Here is a 20338-nt window from a genome sequence, read left to right as displayed (position 1 = left end):
GAGGAGGACATGTTGATTGGCTATCGAGTCTTGAAATAGAAGAAGGGCCAGGCGAGCCGCCATCAGCTCCAGCCAATTGATGTTGTGGCGTAGGTTGGACTCCGACAATCATTCCTGTGCCAGGCTGGCCTCCATCACTGTCCCTCAGCCAGAGGCTGGCATCCGTAGTGATGGAGATGCAGTCCAGCTCCCAGAATTTGGCCCGCAGTTCAAAGACGGAGATAGCCACCACCTCAGAGACCAGCGGAGGCCCGGTGAGAGAGGAATGGAATGTGGGGAGTTGCTCAACCGTTGCCGTTGGAAAGAAATGAGTGTCCACTACAGTGGCTGGGAGTGTATACGAGCCCACGGAACAATCCCTATGCACAACACCATCTTTTCCAGTAAGTGTGCCAATTTCAGGATGGAAGCTGACCGATTTGCGCTGATGTGTCGTCCCAAGGTTTGTAGGCTTGTCAGGTGGTCTGGTCAAAGACGAACTAGCCCTGGTCTCGAGTCTATCACTGTGCCCAAATGTACAATTTTTGTCGATGGAGAGAGATGGCTCTTGGGGAAGTTGATAGAAAACCCCAGGGACTGTAGAGCCCGGATGGTGTCTTGCAGATCCAAATTTGCCTGTGTCCGGGAGTGGGCTAGGACGAGCACGTCATCAAGGTAACAATGGAGTCTCACCAGCAGGGAGCGCAGGTGAGCCTCCATCGCCGCCAGGACTTTCGGGAACGTGCGGGGGGGGGGGGGGGGGGAAGAGGCCAGGCCAAATGGAAGGGTCCTGTACTGAAAATGAAAATTTCCCCCTCCATAGGAAAAACAGAGGAATCTTCAGTGGGCTGGCCGAATCAGAATGTGTAGGTATGCTTCTGTTAAGTCTATTGACTACTGTGGATGCATTAGCAAGAAGGGCAACCGGGGCATTTACCGTGGGAAGTTGCAGAGCCTGGGAGAAGGCCTGCTCCATATTGTAATAACGCCTATCATTGCTTCCAGGATTGGACAAGGAGGAAGGCCTCACCCACTGGTTTTGGACCACTTCCAGGAAAAGAGGTGGTCCTCTTTATCTGTGTTGGGATTTATGAACATGGCCAAGTTGGAATCCCTGTGCTGGGAGACTGGCGGAGCCCCAGTGCCAATCTGAATAGTCTTTTTGGCCTTGTGCAACATAGGCTTGAAGGTGGGGGGAGGAAAGGACCTGGGAATACTGGGGCTTCTGGGGGAACGGAATCCTCATCCTCCAAAAACCCCAAGTCTGGGTGTGTGATAACCCCCAAGATGGAACCTTCACTGACTACTGAAGGGGAAGGAGGCCTAGGATTATCCTGTCCCCTGGAAGAGAAAGGGGACCTGCAGGAGGTCCAGCCACCCCTTGGGAAGAACAATCCCTCTGGGCTAGACCCAAGGAAATACCTCTAGATATATCTGCAGAGATGTGTCTCCTGATGCTATTAGGCAGCTGGTCCAAATCCTCTAAATCCTCCTCAGAAGGGCCCCGTGATGGAGACCCCCGGGGGGGGCAAATTGGGCTGCTGGGAGGTAGTCCCGAGATCCCCCTTCTACCGGATCCTCCACCCTTTCCCTATAAGCCCTAGGTGAGATGGGAGATGAAGGGGAGGCCACCCTCCTACGGAGTGTTGCAGGGTGAACCCGAGGTGTGAGAACGGGGCCCAATCGGGGATCTGGATCTGCTGGGGGATTCAGGCCTAGCTGCCTGAACCAGCCTTTCTGCCCTAGCCACCTGTTTTTTCAGGGCTTTTTGTCTTATGGATTCATCTCTGCGGCTGCTCTGGAAGGGGGTTGATTGGCTGTAGGCTTGGAGACCGCTGTCCTGGGCCTAAGCCTGCCCTGGCCCTCTTCCACCAGATCTCCTTAGGCCTGTACGGGTTCTTGAATTGTGGAGGTTATGCCTCCCTCACGTCCTAGTTGGATGGACTGTGATTGTCTGCTGGCCGCGCTGCAGACTGATCCAATCCTGCCATGCCTCGTCACCTGCGGGCCTCGATTAGCAGCCCCGATGCAGGCCGCTGCTGGTATTGTGGCAAGAGGCTGCCGCCCACGAGGTTGCACCAAAAATGGCCACCGCACCTTGTGGGTGGTGAAATGGGCGATCACAGTGCTCTAAATTTGGCTCTGAGGGATTAGCCTTGCGTCAAGCCGAGTCCTTGAGACTCCTGTGCCCGGACTCGCAGTCCTCCAGCTTCCATGGGCCGGGCTGGGCCATTCAGCAAATTGAATCAGAAGCTCCGGCGGTAGCGCTGAAGGCAGATCGGCCGAGTAGAAAGATTTAAATCGCTAGAAGCAGCGCTTGAGCTAATTAGAGAAACTTCTGCCGCTGTGCTCTGAAGGAGCAGGCAGTTCTCTGACTGGCCGCAGGGTAGGAGGCAAAGCCCCCCCCCTTTCTCCGTGAAACTAGAACAGTCTTTTCTGGCTAGTCTGTTTTAATCAAATTTAGGATATCCAATTAATCAAATCAATACACGAGTTTAATCGTACCTCACTGGAGCCACAGCTAGTGCTTGGATCAAAGACTGAGGGAAACTGGGAGTCGAGAGGGAAAGGAGGATACTTAAGAAAAGTCCCTCAATCTCTGGATCAATCAGGCTGTGACTAAACCCTGTTGTAGCCCATCCCGCCGAAACTACAGGAAAACAAGATTATTCTACTTGAAAATCATCTCAGTTTGTAGTATTATGTAGAGATGTTTTGGAAATGTTTCTATCGCTGTAATTCAACAAAGTTTTTCAACTTTGTTGATAGTTGATAACTATCAACTTTGTTAATAGTTAACTATTCAAATCATACCAATATCTGGCAGTAACCAGTAATCCAAGCAGGTATAAATACATGAGCTTATTTTGTATGGTTTGTAGCTATGGTAGTTTGCACTTGCTGACTATTAGTACTAACATTAACTATAAATAATAATTTATTAACTATATTAATAAATCATTACATAAAGTGAAAAAGTCTTCTTAGATGCTTATAAACAGGGGATTACTTAAAAAGGAAAATATGGAACATGATACTTATTTTGGAATCTTCAATACAAAAATTCCTGAATAACCATATTTTCTTCCACCTTTATCTTTGTTTTAATGTATCAACAGAACTAACAGGATAAGACAAGTTTAACTTCTGTTCTTAATACATTTTATATGCCTATCCTTTGCTGTAGGAAATCTTATATAATTAGGCATCAAATTAAAATGCAACTGCACAGTTCACAAAAAGTATATGTTTGCTTAGTATTTTAAATCCAGATGATATCTCAAAACTTCAATATATTTGATGAAAAATCTATAACAAAGTAGTATTTGTACACCATTATTTATTGCAAAGCATTATGGAATCGTGACAAAGTAATCTATACTTCTGTCCCTATCCCTACCTTCTACATGCAAATTTCTTGTCTTGATCACTGCAGAATAAAATCTCAATTTTAGACCTAGATTTTTAAAATATAATATGCAACCTACAAGAAACAGATTTTAGCAATGTTACAATACTAAGTTAAAATAGTACACCAAATTATGATTATAAACCAACTTTATAACCAAAATTGCCACGCAGAACAATTCCACTCTATATAAGTGCTGCAAAGCTTTATTGACACAAACAAAAGAAATATCCTGCCTGCTATTTAAGTAAGTGGAATCTCTCAAGTTTGTAAACTTACAATTTTTCCTGTTCTAATACAATGAAAAATTGCGACATTGCTATTGAATTGGCCATGAAGCAACACTGAATTGAACTGAAAACATTATTAAAATATTTTCATTATTTCATAATCAAAAGCCAACATGGGTTTATCAAAAATACATCATGCCAAACAAATCTTATTGCATTCTTTGACAAAGTGGCAAAATTAGTGGACCAGAAAAATGCTGTGTATATAATTTATTTGGACTTCAGTAAGAGATTTAATAAAATAAGACTACAATCTACTACTTGATAAGATAGAAAAAGGCAGGTTAGACAGCATCACCACCAAATGGATTCATAACTGGCTAACCAACCGCACTCAATGTGTAGTCCTCAATGGACCCGCATCTACATGGAGGAAAGTATGCAGTAGGGTACCCCAAGGCTCTGTTTTCAGCCCAGTACTCTTCAATATCTTCATCAGTGATTTAGAGGAGAGTGTAGATGGGGAATTCATCAAATTTGAAGGCAAAACCAAGTTGGCAAGAATAGCCAACACCCTAGGAGATAAGACTTAAGATGCAAAAGGATCTTGGCAGATTTGAACATTGGGCTCTATCTAACAAAATGAAATTTAATGGTGACAAAAGTTCTACATTTACCTAAGAAAAACCCAATGCACAGGTATAGTATAGATGGTACCTGGCTCAATAGTAATTACTGTGAGAGGGATCTTGGAGTCTTAATATGAGCCAGCTGTGTGCTTCAGCTGCCCAAAAAAGCCAATGTAGCCCTAGGATTCATTAACAGAGGACAGAATCAAGATCATGTGAACCGTTAATACCAATTTATAATGCCTTGGTAAGACCATACTTGAAATATTGCATCCAGTTTTGAACATCACAATATAAAAAAAAATGCTGAGACTGAGAGAAGAGAACAGCAACAAAGATGATTAGGGGATTGGATTGGGATAGTTGAAGAAATCGGGTATGCCTACTTTAATAAAAAGGACTAGAAGTGACACGATAGTAATGTTCTAATATTTGAAGGGCTGCCACAAGGAAGAAGGGTACAATCTATTCTTCAAAGAAACTGAAGGCAGGACAAGAAGTAATGAATGGAAACTAATCAAGGAGAAAAGCAACTTAGAACTAAGGAGAAATTTCCTAGAAATTAGACCAATTAATCAATGGAACAACTTGCTCCAGAGGTTGTGAATGCTCCAAAACTGGAAGTTTTTAAGAAGGGACCAGACAACCTTTTGTCTGAAATGGTATAGGGCAGTGATGGCTAACCTTTTTCTAAAGATGTGCCAAAACTGTGTGCGCACGTGCTATTGCATGCATATGCATGCCCTCCCACCTGTGCATGTGTGCACAAACCCCCAACAGCACATGCACACACAATGTATGTGTGCCCCCCCCCCGGTGTGTGGGAACTCTCACTCTCCCTAGGCTCCGGAGGCTTTTCTGAAAAGAAGAATTCTAGAAACCATGCTCAATATGACCTGCCTGGCTTAGTTTAAACATTGTTTATACAAAAGTAGAAAGAGAGATATAAAAAGTGAAAATGTAGGAGATGGCCAGGATGAGTCCAAGGGACCAGCCAAGAGCATCATTAATCTCCATCTTTTCATGTCCACTAGAGTAGGCCACCACCCACCTTGAATTCTATTGAGTCTTATCTACCACCAATTTGCTTTGACTGTTAATAGCTCAGATTCCCACAGAGAGTGTTAGCATGCAATAAGTCTATATTCATTTTTACCGCCCAGGCTCCCGATTCCTTATGCTTGATAGAAAATTTAACATTACAGAATATCAGAGAATATTGTGTGCAAATTTGCTTCTTTCAATTGTAATAAAGCAGACCTTGCATTTTACCATCCATGGGCCTCATGTGGCCCTTTGGTTCTCCTTGTCTGGCCCACAATATCAGCAGCACCAATGGCGGATCTCAGCAGCTTGGGGGATGGGGAGGACAATGTCGCCAGAGGTGCAGTATCAGGGGAGAATGGAATGTTGGGAGGCTGGGATTGGTGGGGTGGGCTAGCGGCATGGGTAGTGGCAGACCCCCACAATAGTCAGTTTCTCATGTCGCCCTTTGGGAAAATTAATTGCTCACCCCTCGAATAAAATAATACTTGAATGCTAAGAATAGCAAATATTTTAACATTGCCATTTGATCACTTTAAAAAATAACATATTGCTTAAGATGTACTGTTTCATAAAACATTCTCACAAGTAAGCCTGTTCTGGTCTTGGATTAACCAACTTCCTAACTGGATTGTTTAAATCTAGAAAAAGGCAAGTGTTTTCTTTGGGGAAGAAAAATCTATTGTTTCAGATAAAGCTTGGGTTTCCTTTTAAATGTGATTATATGATTGCAGGTTTATATTTTAACTTTCCTCAGGAATTCACACACCCCTCATTTGTATCCTGTTATTCATTTAGCATTTCCCTTTTACTTCAACAAACTTTTAACAAAAACCTATCAACTAAATCCACAAGCAAAATAGAACATTTTTACATTTACAAGACATTTTATAATTCAATACTTTATTGAATTATATTACTAACTAACAATACTAATTAATACTTATGTGTTAGAACCTGCTTCATGTGTAAAACTGTATTTTTACATCTTTCCACTAATTATGCTCTCTTTCATGTAACTCCATGATTAACTATAGCAAAGGAGGCCAACAAGCAAGAGAGGCATGTATATGGTTGCCAGCCGACCAGAACTTCCTAACTTTACTGGTTATTGCTTCCATAAAACACTATTATACTGCAGGCTACATAAGCCTGGCATGCTACAAACAGATGAAGTCATATCTCCATGGGGTGGGGATGTATACAGAAGAAGGTGAACAGACAACAATACATCATATATTTGTGGCTTTTTTCTGAAAATAACGTTGATCCTTACCTGAATGTTTCTTTTTTATGGTAGAGGCGGGAGGGGCTACAACAGGGTTTATTACAGCCTGATTGGTCCAGAGACTGAGGGATTTTTCTTAAGTATTCTCCTTTCAGCTCCCAGTTTCACGAGGTTGAATGGAAAATCTGACAGCATCATGTAAGGAAAATAACACCACATATACCGAGAAAAAAACAGCGACCACCCCGACCCCTTCTGAGCAAACCAATGGTGGGAATGTAGCCCCTCCCGCCTCTACCACAGAAAAGAAACGTTCAGGTAAGGACCAATATTCTTTTTCCTGTGGTTTTGGCGGGAGGGGATACAACAGGGACATACCCAAGCTAAGTCCCAGGGTGGGTTGTTGACTCTGGGGAAGGGGGCCGCCACCTGTTGGAGTACCCGACGGCCGAAGGCTGCATCCGCCGAAGCAAAACGAATAAAGGGGGAGGGAGAGGCCCAGGTGGCCGCCCTACAAATATCCTCCAGCAGAGCCCTGGTAGCCCAGGCGGCCATGGTAGCCGCACTCCTGGTGATGTGGGCGGTGATGCCCTGCTGCGGAACCTGGTGAACAGCCTGATAGGCCTCCGTGATGCCCTGTCGCATCCACCTGCCTATGGTGGCAGAAGACACCCTAGCCCCTAGCGTACTAGGTTGGAAGGGCAGGAACAGGGCCTGATAGAAGATGTACATCTGAGATAATGACATCTAGGCGGTGCCAGCGGACCTACCTCTCATGGGTAGGAGAGTGGCAGAAGTTGAGAAGATAACCTCCTGCAACCTATAGAATAGGGAGTTGACCTTTGGCAGGAAGGTTGGGTCTAGCCTCAGGACAACCCTGTCTTGGTGGAATTGGCACAAATCCTCCTTGGATGACAAAGCACCCAACTCAGAAATGCATCTAGCCGAAGTGACGGCGACAAGAAAAATCACCTTCAGGGTCAGGAGCCTAAGGTGTATGGTCCTCAACAGCTCGAAGGGGCACCTGTAAGGGCTCCAAGAACCAGGGAGAGATCCCACATGGGAAACCTGTGTACCGGGAAAGGGCACAGGTTAGCCGCACCCTTGAGGAAACGTTTCACCAACGGCAATTGGGTTAATGACCAATGACCCTCCCCAGCTAAGACTGAAGATAGTGTACCTCCATAAGGTGTTATGGAGAGGCCACAGTTTCTACAATTGTGTTGTAGAAAATCGAGGTCCTGGGCGACCGAGGCAGAAGCTGGGGAGATTGGGAACCTCCCACACCAGGACACAAACGCCGACTACGTCGAATTATAAATTCGAGTGGTAGAAGGATACCTGGAAGCCTCAATACTGGAGATAACCTTGGCAGACAGGCTAGAATCCCTCAGGAGGCACCACTCAAGTGCCAGGCGATCAGCTGGAGCCACTGAGGCTCCAGGTGAATCAGGACCCCCTGGCACAGGGCGACTTCCTCCTAGGGAATTCTCCAGGGTGTGGATATGTACAGTTGTACAAGGTTGCCTCAGCCAAAACAGGCCCACCAGGATGATATGGGCTCATTCCAACACTATTTTTCTCAGGGTTCCCTGGATGAGAGGAAGGGGAGGAAAGGCATACAGAAGGTCATGGGGCTACGGGCTCCTGAGAGTGTCCGTGCCTTCTGCGTTGCGTGCAGGAAAGTGGGAGAAGAATCGGGGAAGTTCAGCATTGCTCAGGCTGGCGAACAAGTCCATCAGTGGATTGTCGAAACGGAGGCAGATCCTATGAAATATCTCTGGAGCCAGCTACCACTTGCCATGATTCACTGTCATCCGGCTCAACCAATTGGCTTGGTGATTGGCAATGCCCGAGATGTGTTCTGAAAGGATGGATGCCAAATTCTTCTCCGCCTATAGACCAAACTTCCAAGCTTCTTGCCACAGGCTTTTGGAATGGGTCCCCCCTTGATGATTTATGTGAGCTTTTGCTGCAACATTGTCCATCAGGAGGAGGACATGTTGATTGGCTATCGAGTCTTGAAAGTTAAGAAGAGCTAGGTGGGCTGCCTTCAGCTCCAGCCAATTGATGTTCTGGCGCAGGTCGGACTTTGACCATCATCCCTGTGCAAGGCTGGTCTCCATCAGTGCCCCCCAGCCGGAGGCTGGCATCCGTTGTGATGGAGATGTGATCTGGTTCCCAAAATTCGGCCCCGCGGTTCAAGTCGAGTCTATCACTGTGCCTAAGTGTAGGATTTTTGTTGATGGGGAGACACGGCTCTTGGGGAAGTTGGTGGAAAACCCCAGGGACTGTAGCATCCAGATGGTGATCTGCAGATCCAGATTTGCCTGTGTTCGGGATTGGGCTAAGACGAGCATGTCGTCGAGGTAACAATGGAGTCTCACTGGCTGGGAGTACAGGTGAGCTGCCATCGCCACCAGGACTTTCGTGAACAGGCGGGGAGCAGAGGCTAGGCCAAATAGGAGTGACCTGTACTGAAAATGAACCCCCGTGGGAAAAACTGAGGAATTTGCGGTGGGTTGGCTGAATTGTAATGTGTAAGTATGTCTCTGTTAAGTCTATTGCCACCATAAAGTCGACCTGTCTGATCCTCAGTAATATGGACTTGAGAGAGGACATATTGAAGCGCCAGTAGACAAGGAATGAATTCAGACGCTTCAAGTCCAAGATCGCTCTCCATCCCCCGGAGCTCTTGTGGACAACAAAGAGGTCTGAGTACACGCCTAGCCCATACTCCTCTGGAGGGACTGGCTTGACTGCCTGAATGTTCAGCAGATGCTGGATTGCCAGAAGCATTAGGCGGCACCTTTCTGGGTCCCTGGAGGGGGGGGAAGTCCTGAAGAGCGTTGGGGGAGGCGAGAGGAACTCCAGACGGAGACCCACCCTGACCGTCGACCTGATCCAGGCATCTGATGTTATATGATCCCACTGGTCCGCAAAGAATGCCAGGCAGCCGCCTATGGGTAGACTCGGGTTGGAATCATTTCCCCCTGCAGAAGGGACGGCTGCCCTCTCCGCGAAAGGGCCGTTTGGACTGACTTTGAAACCTATTCCTATCCTGGTAGAATGGCCGCTGACTCTGTCTATCATACCTGTAGGAGCGTACTGCTGCTGGCAGTAGTCCTGGTCAGGAGGCCTGAAGGATGAAGGCCTATGGTATGAAGACGGACAATTGTCCGACCTCTTAGAAGTTGAAGGTAGGACCTTCTTTTTATCCTTGTTCTCCACAAGGATGGGATCAAGGGAGGCTCCAAAAAGGGTAGGGCCGGAGAAGGGGGCCGCCACCAGGTTCCATTTGGACTTGTTGTCCATTTGCCAATTATCGAGCCAAAGAAGTCTCCTCACAGTCACAGAGGTGGATAGAGCTCTGGATGCAAATTTAACGGAATCCAGGGTGGCATCCGCTGGGAACTGGGTAGCTGAAATAATCTTAGTGAGGTCTTGGTGAAAACGCTCATCTTGGATCCGGATGCAGTCCTGTAGCTGCCGGAGCCACATTACCGTTGTGCGGTTGAAATAGGATGCTGCCACAGCCGCCTTAATGGCCCACACAGAAGCGTTCTTACAAAGAGTAAGCTCCGCACACTTGTCCTCTGGCTTCAGCTTGTTGGCCATGTCACCAGAGGCTATTGTGGATGCGTTAGCCAAAAGGGCGACCGGGGCATCTACCGTGGGAAGTTGCAGAGCCTGGGAAAAGGCCTGCTCCATATTGTAATAACGCTTATTATTGCTTCCGGGATTGGACAAGGATGAAGGCATCACTTACTGATTCTGGGCTACTTCCAGGAAAAGGGGAGAAGCCGGGACCTCCTCTTTATCCATGTTGGGATTTACAAATATGGCCAAGTTGGGATCCCTGTGCTGTGAGACTGGTGGAGCCCCCGTGCCAATCTGAGTAGTCTTTTTGGCCTTGTGTAACATAGGCTTGAAAGCGGGAGGAGGAAAAAGCCTCAGAAATGCTGGGGCTTCTGGGGGAACGGAATCCTCATCCTCTGAAAACCCTAAGTCTGGGTGTGTGACCTCCCCCAAGATGGAACCCTCCCTGACCACTGAGGGGGAAGGAGGCCTAGGATTGTCGTGTCCTCTGGAGGAAGAGGGGGACCTCTGCCTGGCAACTGCCGGTGGTCTGGGCACCCTTTGGGAAGAACTGTCTTTCTGGACTCGGCCCGAGGAAATACCCCTAGATATAGCTGCAGAGATGAGCCTCCTGATGCAATCTGGCAACTGGTCTAAATCCTCTAAATCCTCCTTGGAAGGGCCCCGTGATGGAGGCTCTCGGGGGGCAGGTTGGGCTGCTGGTAGGTAGTCCCGGGATCCCCCTTCTCCCGGTTTCTCCACCCTTTCCCTATAGGCTCTAGGTAAGATCGGGGGAGAAGGGGAGGCCACCCCCCCCCTGCGGGGCCTTGCAGGAGAAATAGAGGGAGAGGAAGGACTGAAGCTGAACTATTCTGCTGGCATTTTAACACATTTTGAAACTAGTACCCACTGCTGTCAGCTCAAGGGACAAAAACTGCACTTTAGCATAGCATAAGAACAACTAAGATTGACTTAAGATGTCTCACACACATGTGACCAGAGAGAAAGGATCATGTGGATACATAGAAACAAAAAAATAGGAGTATTTTGTATGTGCAGTGATGAGATGTAAGTAGAGAAAGATCCTTGATAAGAAACTATCCTAAGCACTGAGAAAAAATTAACAAGATGGGAAAAGCTCAGTATTTTACAAGTACTCAACATTCCTCTACTCTAAAGCATATTTTACTCATTAACTTTTCCAGAAAAATTCAAAAACTCATAGTACCGAATAATGTAGCATGCAAGTGGATTTGTTTCCAAGAGATTATCTATTCTAACAAATTCCACTGGTAACTCAACTCACAAGACCAATATTTAACGAAGCTATAGATTCATTTCTGTGACTGTTTTTGAGAGGTATCCATACTTACTTTTCTATACATTTTGTAAAATTATGCACTGAGACTGTTTTCCTGGAAATGCGAAGACTAGGGATGGCAAAGGCCAGAAACAGCTTGTCCAGCCAAACCTACAGTGGGTCTTGAAAGGGTTCTCAAATCTAATCAACTAAAGAATTATTTCAGATTCTGAACATTGTTTCTACAGTGTGATTGTATTCTATTGTAGCCTTTCTAATCAGGAGTGGGTTCTGGCTGCAGCTACTGCTGGTTTGCTCAGGGATGTGCCACATGGGGTTTGCATGCTTGATGCGCGCATGCACAGTGCAACAAAAATTGCTCTGTGCATGCACAGAAGGTAAAAACAAGATGGCGGCACCTATGGTGCTGCCGAGAGAACCGGTTCAGGGGCGTGGCAGGCCTGGGTTGTTACCAGTTTCAGTGGCCTAGGCCGCCAAGTTACTACCGGTTCAGTCGAACTGCTCCAAACCAGTAGGAACCCACCTCTGCTTCTAATGGCCTATTATTAATAGATATTTAGTTTACTTTGATAATGAGAGACAATATACACTCTTTATAATCTCTTGCACAATTCCATAGCACATTGATACAAAGTACAATTGCAACTGTACAAAGTACAATTACAAACATTGTACACACAACTCCTCCTCAGTCAGGGTTTTCATTTACTTTCTAACTCTCAGAAAGAAATATGTCCTTTTTAATACACACACACACACACAAATAAATAAATGAAATGGGGTACTAAGATGTTGAAAGCACATTAATAAATTGCCAGAAGAATATTGCTTAAAAGGAGAATAACTTTTAAAAAGAGCACAACTTCAATTTTTTAAAAAAATTCAAATTCTTTTTTAAAAAAGGGGGAAAAAAGCAGACAACTTAAGAAAATACTAACATTATTGTCAGTTAGGAAAACAAATTCAAATTTCTTACCATCAAAGAAACTTTTGGCTCTCAGGTAACTCACGCTCAGTCTAAGTACAGACAGTTTATCCAATTTGGCAATAACATCCTGAGGGAATGGCAGAAGACCAGCCAGACGATCCAGCTCAGCATTCAATCGATCTCTATGCCTTTTCGATGGATTTGACTTCACTCCTTCAGGAGGGGAAGGTTTTATTCTGCCATAATAATAGAACACAGTAGATCACGTTTAAAATATGTGTGTTTTCACCAATAAAAAGTTTCATTCAGAAGTATCCCAAAATAATATATACATTTTCTTACTGGTCCTAGTGAAATATGAATGTCCTAAATATTTTTTTTTGTTTTCAAAGGTATCTCTTCCATTAAAATGAATGTTAAGCTGTTAAAAAGAGATGAAGCAGAAGGAGGGCAGAGGTAGAGCTGAAGGATATTGTGATCATGCATCTGGGTTTAAAATATATAGTATCTTGCAACTATTTTATCAGCATGCATCATCTATAACTAAGAGAGAAACTTTATATTTAATTTTTTTATTTTATTATTTATTTTTAAAAATGTTATACGTTATTATTTTTGACAGCAATTAACTATAATCAGCTGTGCTGATCCAGTTTTTTGAATTGCCAGCGAGACAGTGACTAGTCAAAAGTTGCCTAGCTCATTATGCCTAAAAAAGGACTACAACCTGGGTTGCTCTGTTCCTAATCCAGCATCTTGCCCACTATACAACACCAGATCTCAAATAGTACACATACATTTATAAGATTAATATACTACCTATATTAATATTAATATAATATACTTAATATTAATATACTACTTAGTATACTACACTTCCATAAATCTTCAGGTAGTTTATACACACTTCAAGATAGTTCATACACACTATAAACCTACACACTATAAAAACAGTCATATATAGTAGATATAAAAAGTCTAACGTGCGTCTGTTGAAATGCCAAAGTTTTGAAATGTAAAAATATAAATAAACCAGACCAAGATATTTAGGGTGACCTGAAGAGGACTGCGAACAGGAGATGCTCTTACAATCCAACAGATCTGAAGTGCTTTTGCAAGGAAGTGTGGGCAAAGATTCCCAAGGCAATATGTGCCATGCTGATAGGCTCCTACCCAAAGAACTAATAAAATCAAAAGGTGCTTTGACAATGTATTAGTTTAAAGGTGTGAACACTTGTTCAACCACATTATTGCATGTTTTTATTGTTATTTTTGTTAAACTAAAAGATTTTATTTGTTTTTCAATTAAATGGCACAACTAATTTGTTATATAATAAGTAAAAAATTCTAAAGTGATTAATCTTGGTCTGATTTTTTTACAACTGAAAAATCTGGCATTTTAACACAGGTGTGTAGACTTTTTATATCTACTGTAACTATTATATCCAACCAGAGCTATAATATACAAATCCTAGACTAGAGAATACAAATACATTTATCAAGACTTGAAAATATATTTACATAAGATAGTCAAACAGACTCAGTTGCTATTCTCCTCAGATGTTGCACTGTCTCTTGGAACCCTTTGAACCTTAAACTGCAGGCTTAGTTATGTATGTGTTTCTATGTTGTTGAAACATATTTTTCATTTGCAACTGCACAACTGAGTCCCCAGAATTACAGAGTTACATAAATAGCTTACGAAACAGATAATATGCACATAGTGCTTTTCAAACACCCACCCACACAACAAGGTTAATGTGCGAATTGGGTCATGGAATCAGTAGTTGGCATTCCTCCTAATTTATTGAAAATATATTTTGTTGGCACAAATGCATGCATTTAATTGAAGAAACTTTTAATCCATCTATCTACTGATTTCTAGATCAGGTATATTTTGTTCCAGATAGAAGTTAAATATTTCATCATGAATTACTTTTACAATAACTATATGTCCTTATCCTTATAAAAACTTAATTGTAAGAGTCAATAAATATCTAGATTTTCAAAGAGGCTTTTAAAAGAGTGAATCATACAATGAAACAGGTCTCCTTGAATGTTCACTGTAAATAAAAGGGTTCAGTCTGATCATGAAGTCAAAACGAAACTAGTCATTCTTTCAAATTTTTCAAAAATATTACCTTCAAAGTTCATTGGGGTCTATTGATTTTAAAAGTCAATATCCTAAAATATTTAAAGGATATGTGACTAGATAAGATGACACTAAAAATGGCATATCTTATTTTACAACATTTCATGGCTCGTTTACGATTTCTTCCATTATGTGTGAAAAAAGCTAGTTCATTTAATTCCTCCTTTATTATTTTTATACATAACGCAAGGAGATGAACCTACCTAAAATTCTGTAAGATCTTCATAATTCAACTAGAATAATAATTTATTTCTCAGCTATTGTCTCACTATGGTTCTTTGCTAGAATCTTTTAAAAGCAGCATATGAATTTACCAAATAGAAAAACCTTCTGCTTTATTTTCAATAATATCATGATCTCAAGCTACTACTACTACTACCACCAAATACTAATTGAAGCTATCATACTACCAGAATTAACTCTCTTAATTACATTCTCTGCTTCTTGTATTTTCACAAACAAGTCAAGCCCAATTAGACTAGATTTATTGGACTAATAGAAGCAGACACAAGTCAAAAGAGGACCCTAGTACTACAACTAATTTCTCCAAAAGACTTAACTTGCAAAACAGCTTACTCTCTGAATCAGTGATGTGCAGTCAGGGGAGGCAGGGGACGCAGAGCCTCACCACTGTCATCATGAAAAGAAAAAAAAATGTAAAAGGCAAAAGCTGAGGTCAGGCTGAGCTAGTTGCTGCCAGAGTCACAGTGGATGACTCTGCTTAGTGCTTAACTGTTTAAAAAAGCCTCTAAAAAGCGCCCTCTACAGGAGAAGGCAGGAGAATGACGTGCCTCATCTAGTCTGACTTTAGGCGTTTTATGATCACTCAAGCAGAGTTAAGCAAGGGTTAAAAGCCTAAAAATTCCTGACGTAGATGAGGCACGTCATTCTCCTGCCTCCTCCTGTAGAGGGTGCTTTTTTAGAGGCTTTTTTAAACAGTTAAGCAGAGTCATCCATGGTGACTCTGGCAGCAACTAGCTCAGCCTGACCTTAGCTCTTGCCTTTTTCCTTTTACATTTTTTTCTTTCCATGATGGCAGGCAAGAGCAGAGTTGAAATCCTCTCTGAAACAGCTGGAAAAGGTACTTGTGTGTGGGAGGGAGGGGAAGGAATTCAAACTTCATCCTCCTGATGCAGGGCTTTGGGCAAAGGTTGGAGCGAAGTGCTCTCCCTCCCCAAGTGTAGTTTGATTGCAGGCAGAGCCACGTTGTCTTTTCAAATCTGTAATCAGTGAAGCTGGGCTGGAGTCTTCTGGGGCTGGGGGAAAGTATGTGTGCTCCAGTATGGCTCTTTGACTGGCTTCCTGCCTCCTGTGGTCTCCCTGCCTCCTTCCAATCCAACTTTGTGTGTGTGTGTGTCTGTGTGTGTGTGTGTGTTTGAGAGGGGGGAGGGAGGGAGAGAGGTGGGAAGGAGGGGGAGGGAGAAGAAAAAGGAAAAGAAAGAAGGAAACTTATTTCACAAAGGAGAAAAACAAATGCTGTCACTTTAAATCGGAACTGAGCCTGCCTGGCTGTGAAATTCCACAAGTCTAAAAAAAATTGTGTCACCAGCCATAAATCTCACTGCACATCACTGCTCTGAATAGCATTGAGTATTTTCAGGATCTTTAGAAGATGCAGACTAATAGGACAGTTCACTACAGCTCCAAAAAGACTGCAGCAATTGTAGAAACAAAAAAACAAAATAGGTAAAGTATGATAAATATTATAGGAATCAGATTACAATATTAGCTGTAGTATAACAAAATAAATACTGTAGAAATTTAGTCAAGAATACTGTTGCAAAAAATAATACATAAAATGGCCATAATAAATATGTTTCCAAATTCTGAGAGCTGTGTTGGCTGCAATAATCCAAGAAACTGTCTTATCTGATAATTAGGTAAAAATGAAATGTTGTACCAAATAGTTAAAAGAAATTTGGATGACATTCATTTTATTATAAGGCCATACATTGCATGAGGTCAGTGTATCTGAACAATGACAATTCCATTATTTCTATTGTCCCATTAAGTTTGGCAGCTGGAGCATGCTCCTTGTCCCCTCAGCAACTTATACAAAAGTTAGTCAGCTGGTGGAACCACAGAAGGATGTGAAGATTAAGGATAACATTCAGTTATTTAAAAAATACAGTGGCATGACTCTATCTGAGGCCCTAGAGCCTGCTAAACAAGGGTTCAGAGCACAGCTACCAGGCTAAGGAAATAGAGAAGCAGAGGGCAAGAAGATAAACGTCCTATTCCCAAATAACTATTCAAGGTATCCCCAATACAATATAGTAATAGCAGCATACCAATACCAAAAACTTTATAGGCCTGGAAAAATACAGGAGAAAAAGAACTATTATCCCAATGCAAAGCACTTTATTTATTAAATCAATTTATAGGCCGCCCAATCCCAGAGAGCATACCACAACAATCTCCCAGAACAGGCACGAATCATCGGCACAGTAGCAATGCATCCAACAACAGGCCAAGAAATGGAGAGCTAATCTATATCTACTGGCTAAGAATTAACATGAATGCTAGCAGCAAAAAGATGAACAGCTGTTAGTAACAAGTTCCCACCCAGAGTAGCACAAATGAGCCAGCATCTAAGAGTAGGCTCCCACCTTTCCGACTAACACAAAGAAGGACAGTGATGTTTAGGTAAAACCCTCACAAGGGACAGCACCATCTAACTACAGGCCAATAACTTCTCTCACCACAACAGAGAAAATTATATCAAGCATCATAGCCACTGTGTTACAAGACTATATGGATAATTACACTAGCACAGCTCAGATGGGCATTGGGGACAACTTCAGGTTCATAGAGCAGTCATCCAAGACTCAAGGTCTAGACAGATCAATCTGAGTATAGCCTGAATTACATTTCAATGCCATGCATATGAGTCTGTGAATACTATACAAAGTTAACAGCGCACTATGGACTTTCCTAAGAATCGAATTGTGAAAGACAACAATGGAAATCAACTCAAGACAGTCACATATGTGACCATCATAGATGACATATACTAAAGTAATGGACTGTCCCTGCTGCTGTTCCAAACAGTTTAGAATCCTCAGCAATATAATCAGAAAGACTAGACATGGATAAAAGTTCAAGAGTGGAACTACCGCCATCCACCTCTTCTACATGGATAACAAGCAGTATGCTATGAGTGAAAGGAACAACCTGACATAGAGCTAATGACGACATTGGGGTCAGGGGTAGGCTCTAGCCAGTGCTACTGCCAGTTTGCTTGTTTGTGCGCTTTGCGCGCATACACAATTCAATGGAAATCATTCTGCGCATGCACAGAACTCCCAAAAAAGATGGTGTCAGCGATGGTAGCGACTGGGAAACTGGTTTGGGGGAGTGGCCAGCCTGGGTCGCTGCTGGTTCTGCAACCCCAAGCTGGCATACCACTACCAGTTCAGTTGAACCAGGCTGAACCAGTAGGAACCCACCTCCAATTGGGATGTCTTTGGACTGGAGAAGTGTGGCCAGATGAAAGTGGAGATAGGGAAAGTACTGTATTTTTCGGAGTATAAGATGCACTCAAAAATATGAAAACATTTTTCCCTCAAAAAAGAGGCTAAAAATCTGGGTGCATCTTATACACTGAATACAGCTTTTTTGTTCCTGAAACTCCACCCCTTCACCAAAATGGCTGTGCATAGCTTGTAGGAAGCTTTTAGAGAGCTCTTGGGGGCTGGGAAGGGCAGAAATGAACAAAAAACAGGCTATTTTTATTCATTTTTGCCCCCCCACCCCTCAGGAGCACTCTGCAAGCCCCCTAAAAATTATTCATGTCTTTTGGGGGGGGAGGAAACAAGCCCATTTTCACAAAAAATGGGCCATTTTTGGGAGGTTTGCAGAGTGCAAAACCTTTTTTTTATTTGCCTCTTCAAACCCTTGGTGCATCTTATACTCCAAAAAATATGATAGTTGAAACTGATAAGAAGTAGAGCAGGCTTCATACTGACCAGCTACAAGGACCTTTGTATCCCACGGTCATATTAGAACCATAATGAGGAGGCAAACAAAAAAAGCCAGCAAGCAATTACCACCAAAAAATAAGACCCAAAGAGCTAGAAAAAGGTTCATATCATCAACATAAAAGCCTGCCAATTATCAGATGCTCGCGGGTGTAGTGAATTGCCAAAAAGGAAGATGTGGAAGTTGCTGAAGTGAAATCCCCAAGATCTCACAAGATATGGAAGTTTCCAACCCAAATCCAACACTAGAGATTTTACACTGACCAGAAAGAAGACAGGCAATCTGGTGAATATCAAAAGTAACTGTGCTGCAGGAATGCATCAATAACATGGTGCATAAAGAGGAGCTACTAAGAGAATGTCTGAGACAGTAAATGACACCATATATGGGATGCTCCATCAACAAATATCTAAGAAGACTGATATTGGGAAATTCTATCAGTGGCTGAAAAAAGCTGGACTAAAAGACAGCACTGAGGCATTGATCATAGATATCAAATTTATAGAAACAGGGGTCTACCACACTAGACCTGAGATGCAGACTGTGCAAAGAAGTCTCAGACACAGTCTAACGTATAGTGGCACATGTAAGATGCAAACAGGGACAACATGTCTGTCCCAAAAAATTTGAGTCATATTATAGCATTTTTTGTAATAGTTATGTAAGGAGAGGTAGACCTCTACTTATGACCATAATTGACCCCAAAAAATTTATGTTGCTAAGGGAAATTTTATTGAGTTTTGCCCCATGTTATGACTTTTCTTGCCAAATTGTTAACTGAATCAATGTAATTGTTAAATTAGTAACACAGTGGTTAAATGAATCTGGTTTCCCCATTGACTTTGTTTTTCAGAAGGTTGCAAAAGGTCCCCGGGACATTGCAATTATCATAAATGTGAGTCAGTTGTCACACATATGAATATAAATCACATGACCATTAGGATGCAGCAACAGTTATAAATGTGAAGAAATGGTCATGTCATTTTTTCTAGTTGTAACTTTGACAGTCATTAAACGAATTGTACAGCATACTAAAAAGCAGAGATATCACCATGCCAACAAAGTGCGTATATCAGGGCTATGGTTTTCCTAGTTGCAATGTAGGGCTGTGAAAGTTGAACCATAAGACTGTGTGCCAAAGAATTGAGGCTTTTGAGCTATGGTGCTGTGAGTCTCTTGGATTACAAGGCAATCACATCGATCAGTCCTAGAGGAGGTCAACCCTGAGTGTTCTTTAGAAGGCCAGATCCTAAAGATGAAACTCAAATACTTTGGCCACTTAATGAGAAGTAAGGATTCATTGGAGAAGAGCCTAATGCTGGGAACAATTGAGGGCAAAAGAAGAACGGGACATCAGAGAATGAGGTCGCTGGATGGAGTCAACTGAAACAGTTGGCGTGAGCTTAATTGGAATCCAAGGGATGGTAGAGGACAGGAAGGCCTGGGGAAATGTTGTCCATGGGTTGGCGATGGGTTGGACATGACTTTGTGACTACAACAACAAACAACGAACTGTTGTAAGTTGAAAATTACCTGTATTTCCTCACAGTAAACAGTATAAGCAGAAATTTTCACACAATTTGTCAATCTACTCTTATTTTTTAGAAGACAAATCAAATTGAATGTACATTATTTTAGACAAATCAAATAAAAACAACCTTAAACATTGTGATTATAAAATACAACAAACAAACAAACACATACATTCATACATATAACCCTTAATGAAAAAATAAGAAGATAACTTAAAAAAAAAAAACTAAAGTTAAACACCAAAAGCTAACTTTCTTTTTAAATGATTGTTTCCCAAAGTAAACATTTAAATATTATGTTGTTATAGAATGTTGTCTTAAAACTA

At 42.6% G+C, this 20338-nt stretch overlaps 1 protein-coding gene across 1 annotated transcript in view; it reads right to left on the bottom strand.

The window, feature by feature from the left end:
* Nucleotides 1-20338, bottom strand: part of AHR (aryl hydrocarbon receptor) — a 67434-nt gene that overhangs the window by 32419 nt on the left and 14677 nt on the right. The window contains exon 2 of the mRNA XM_032235507.1: nt 12396-12583. Coding sequence (XP_032091398.1) covers nt 12396-12583 — 188 coding nt within the window. The remainder of the gene's footprint in view (nt 1-12395; nt 12584-20338) is intronic.

Source organism: Thamnophis elegans, chromosome Z (genome assembly GCF_009769535.1).
Source record: "Thamnophis elegans isolate rThaEle1 chromosome Z, rThaEle1.pri, whole genome shotgun sequence".
Taxonomy (NCBI): Eukaryota; Metazoa; Chordata; class Lepidosauria; order Squamata; family Colubridae; genus Thamnophis; species Thamnophis elegans.
This window is presented reverse-complemented; position numbering and strand designations above follow the sequence as displayed.